A 3,265-nucleotide genomic window follows, 5' to 3' on the forward strand; every position below is an offset into this window, starting at 1 on the left:
CCTCAAGCTTTTGCTTCGTAACATCATCGCCTTCATTGCCGTGCTCATTCCTTTGTGTTATGTCAATGGGCTGTTAGGGTTGTGATCGATAATTGATGATGGCACGAAATGTTTTTGCATGCTTGATACGGTTTTGGCTGTGATGGTTATATTTAACTTTGATATGAGATTTGTTCAGCTGTTTTTTTTTTTTGGTGCTGGCGAGAGAATATGGGGTGATGGTTTGGGTTGCTTAAGTGGGGAAGGGAGGGGGAGAGGGGGGGCGGGACAAGAGTCTTAATCATTCATCTGTCTTATATTGTACTCATCATATGACCTCTTGTGTCTTTTTGATTTAAATTTTAGAGACCCTTTTTTTTCAAGAATTACCCACTTTATAGAGATATATTCAAGACGGCCACTTCTTGCAGTCTTTTTTTTTTTTTTTAATTCGTGCAAAATTATTTTATTTTTAAAGTTCATTAATAATACAACATATCCTGAAAATTTGATAAGATTCATTTCATCACAACTTATTTTTGTAAAATGCACTCATGAATTGAATAAGATTCTAAAGATCCCTTGGTATTGCAATGTTACATCCAGTAAAACAACTTTTGGTGTTTCACAGGTCTCTAAGTGAAAATGCTTTGGTAATGCGTTAAAACTAAAATTTTAGAGAAAAACTGTTGAAAAGTTTAATAATTTTCTAAGAAATTGAATTCTGTATGTTAGATGTTATGATAGAATTCCAGGGTTTTTTGTTTATGTGTGTTTTTTTAAAAAAAGAATCAACCAGTTATATAAAAAAATATTGATGTTTGAAAGGTCCAATTGATGATAAAGGTGGTAGAATTCTCATCGACAAAAGAAAAGAAATAAGTGGACGTTGGCCAGAATGGTCGCTGTGTGAAATAAGTGGACCTTGGTCAGAAAGAATGGCTGTGTGAAATAAGTGGACAATGAACAGAGGGCTGTGTGAAATAAGTGGACAGTGAACAGATGGTTGTGTGAAATAAGTGGACTGTTGTCAGATTGAATGGCCGTGTCAAATAAGTGGACCTTGGTCAGAATGAATGGCTGTGTGAAATAAGTGGACGTTGGCCAGAATGGTCGCTGTGTGAAATAAGTGGACTGTTGTCAGATTGAATGGCCGTGTCAAATAAGTGGACCTTGGTCATAACAGATGGCTGTGCGAAATAATTGGACCTTGGCCAGAATGAATGGATGTCATAGAGATTGTTAGGGGGTGTACTTAATTTAATGAATATTTTTTGATGACCTTTAAATGTTGGTTTTAAGGACAGAGCTGAAGGTGAGAGAAAAATCATTGTACTTTTAAGGTGACAGTATAGAAAAAGTCTTTGTGACTTTAATAGTGACCATGTTAGAAAAGGAGTCAGGTTTATGACTTTGACAGGTAACGTAAAAAGAAGTTTTGTGACTTTACACATCAGGTATCACGTTAGAAAGAAGAAGTCCAGGTTTGTGACTTTTCAATAGGTGACCACGTTAGAAAAGGAAGTCCCAGGTTTGTGACTTTTTGACAGGTGACCATGTTAGAAAAGGAAGTCCCAGGTTTGTGACTTTTCAATAGGCGACCACGTTAGAAAAGGAAGTCCCAGGTTTGTGACTTTTTGACAGGTGACCATGTTAGAAAAGGAAGTCCCAGGTTTGTGACTTTTCAATAGGTGACCACGTTAGAAAAGGGTAATGTCATCAGGTTTGTGACTTTTTGACAGGTGACCATGTTAGAAAAGGAAGTCCCAGGTTTGTGACTTTTCAATAGGTGACCATGTTAGAAAAGGAAGTCCCAGGTTTGTGACTTTTCAATAGGTGACCATGTTAGAAAAGGAAGTCCCAGGTTTGTGACTTTTTGACAGGTGACCACGTTAGAAAAGGAAGTCCCAGGTTTTGACTTTTTGACGGGTGACCACGTTAGAAAAGGAAGTCTCAGGTTTGTGACTTATTGACAGGTGACCATCAGTGGGTGGGGTCTTTTGACGTTCTATCCATGCCATAGTGGGCAGAAGGTCACATGCTGTGTTTTCTTCTATCCCCCTATTTCAGAATGAATGAAACTACAGACGAATGAGATACCGTCAACCGGGGCTACTTAGGCCACCCGGGGTAACTTAGGCCACGTATTGAAAAATAGATGGCTTGTTATAAAAGTTAAAAGTAATGGGTGTTTATATTATTACATCTATTAGGTTTTTTAAAATTATATAAAATATATAAGAGCTAAATGGATTTTAACTTTTAAAATAAGCAACCTTTTTTTTTTCAGTATGTGGTTGACGGTAATATAATATTGTCTCATTCGTCTGTAGTGTTTCATTCATCACTGTTTTGTTGATAAGGGGGAAACCCGAAACATCCACATTATCTGTTTTTGTTTATTAAATTGAAACTTACATTTAATTTCACATTGTTATTTATTGCATTGCAAATGCCTTAAAATTCTTAAAAAAACAAAAACAAAAAAAAAAGGGAAAAAAAAAAATCCCCAACAAAACAGATAAGCATAATTTTAATGAGTCAATATTTGAATTAAAAGTTTTCTGTCCAAAATGGAAACGATAAAAAAATAGATAAAATTATATGAAATGTGTTTTGTCCGTGTCCGGTAGGAAATGTTGCCATTTGACTTTTACTATTCCAGTTGTAATTATATGATATTATAATATAATCTGTAATTTATTATTGTATATATTGCTTGCTGTTTGTTGAGTTTGAAAATTTTAAAATTAAGTATTATTTTTTATTGTTGAGTGATTAATTTATTTTGATGCCTATGTTTTCCGTTATTATTATTATTTTTATGATTATTTTTATTATTATTTTTATTATTATTATTATTATTATTATTATTATTATTATTATTATTATTATTATTATTGTTATTATTAATGTTTGTTGGGTTTGAATTTGTTTTGTTTTTTCATTATTTTGATTGATGAGTGATAAATTTACTTTTATGTTCTCCGTTATTATTATTATTATTATTATTATTTTATTATTATTATTATTATTATTATTATTATTATTATTATTATTAATTTTTATGATTACTATTATTATTATTTATTATTATTTTTTCCATAATATTTCATTTGTATAAAGAGATTATTCTGTTCTGCTCTTGATACTTGAGCTACAAGATTTTTTATGGGTAATCTATTTTGACTTCAGTGACTTCAAGGGAGTTGGTCCAGATATAGTCTGACTCCGAGTGGGGTCTTTTTTAATCTCCCATAGGCTGGGTGGTTCCTGACCTCCCATA

The 3,265-nt window shown here is 32.7% G+C and overlaps 1 protein-coding gene across 2 annotated transcripts in view; it reads left to right on the forward strand.

Moving 5' to 3' along the window:
• Positions 1–2,579, forward strand: part of LOC144959321 (N-acetylneuraminate (7)9-O-acetyltransferase-like) — a 44,929-nt gene extending 42,350 nt beyond the window's left edge. For both annotated transcript variants that reach the window (XM_078891875.1, XM_078891876.1), the window contains one exon: positions 1–2,579. This exon is cut by the window's left edge and continues 173 nt beyond it. In XM_078891875.1, the coding sequence (XP_078748001.1) occupies positions 1–85 (85 nt within the window). In that variant the 3' untranslated portion in view covers positions 86–2,579.
• The last annotated feature ends 686 nt before the right edge of the window (positions 2,580–3,265 follow it).

The sequence above is a fragment of the Berghia stephanieae genome, chromosome 13 (genome assembly GCF_034508935.2).
Source record: "Berghia stephanieae isolate SIO BIC M18660-M18661 chromosome 13, UCSD_Bste_1.3, whole genome shotgun sequence".
NCBI lineage: Eukaryota > Metazoa > Mollusca > Gastropoda > Nudibranchia > Aeolidiidae > Berghia > Berghia stephanieae.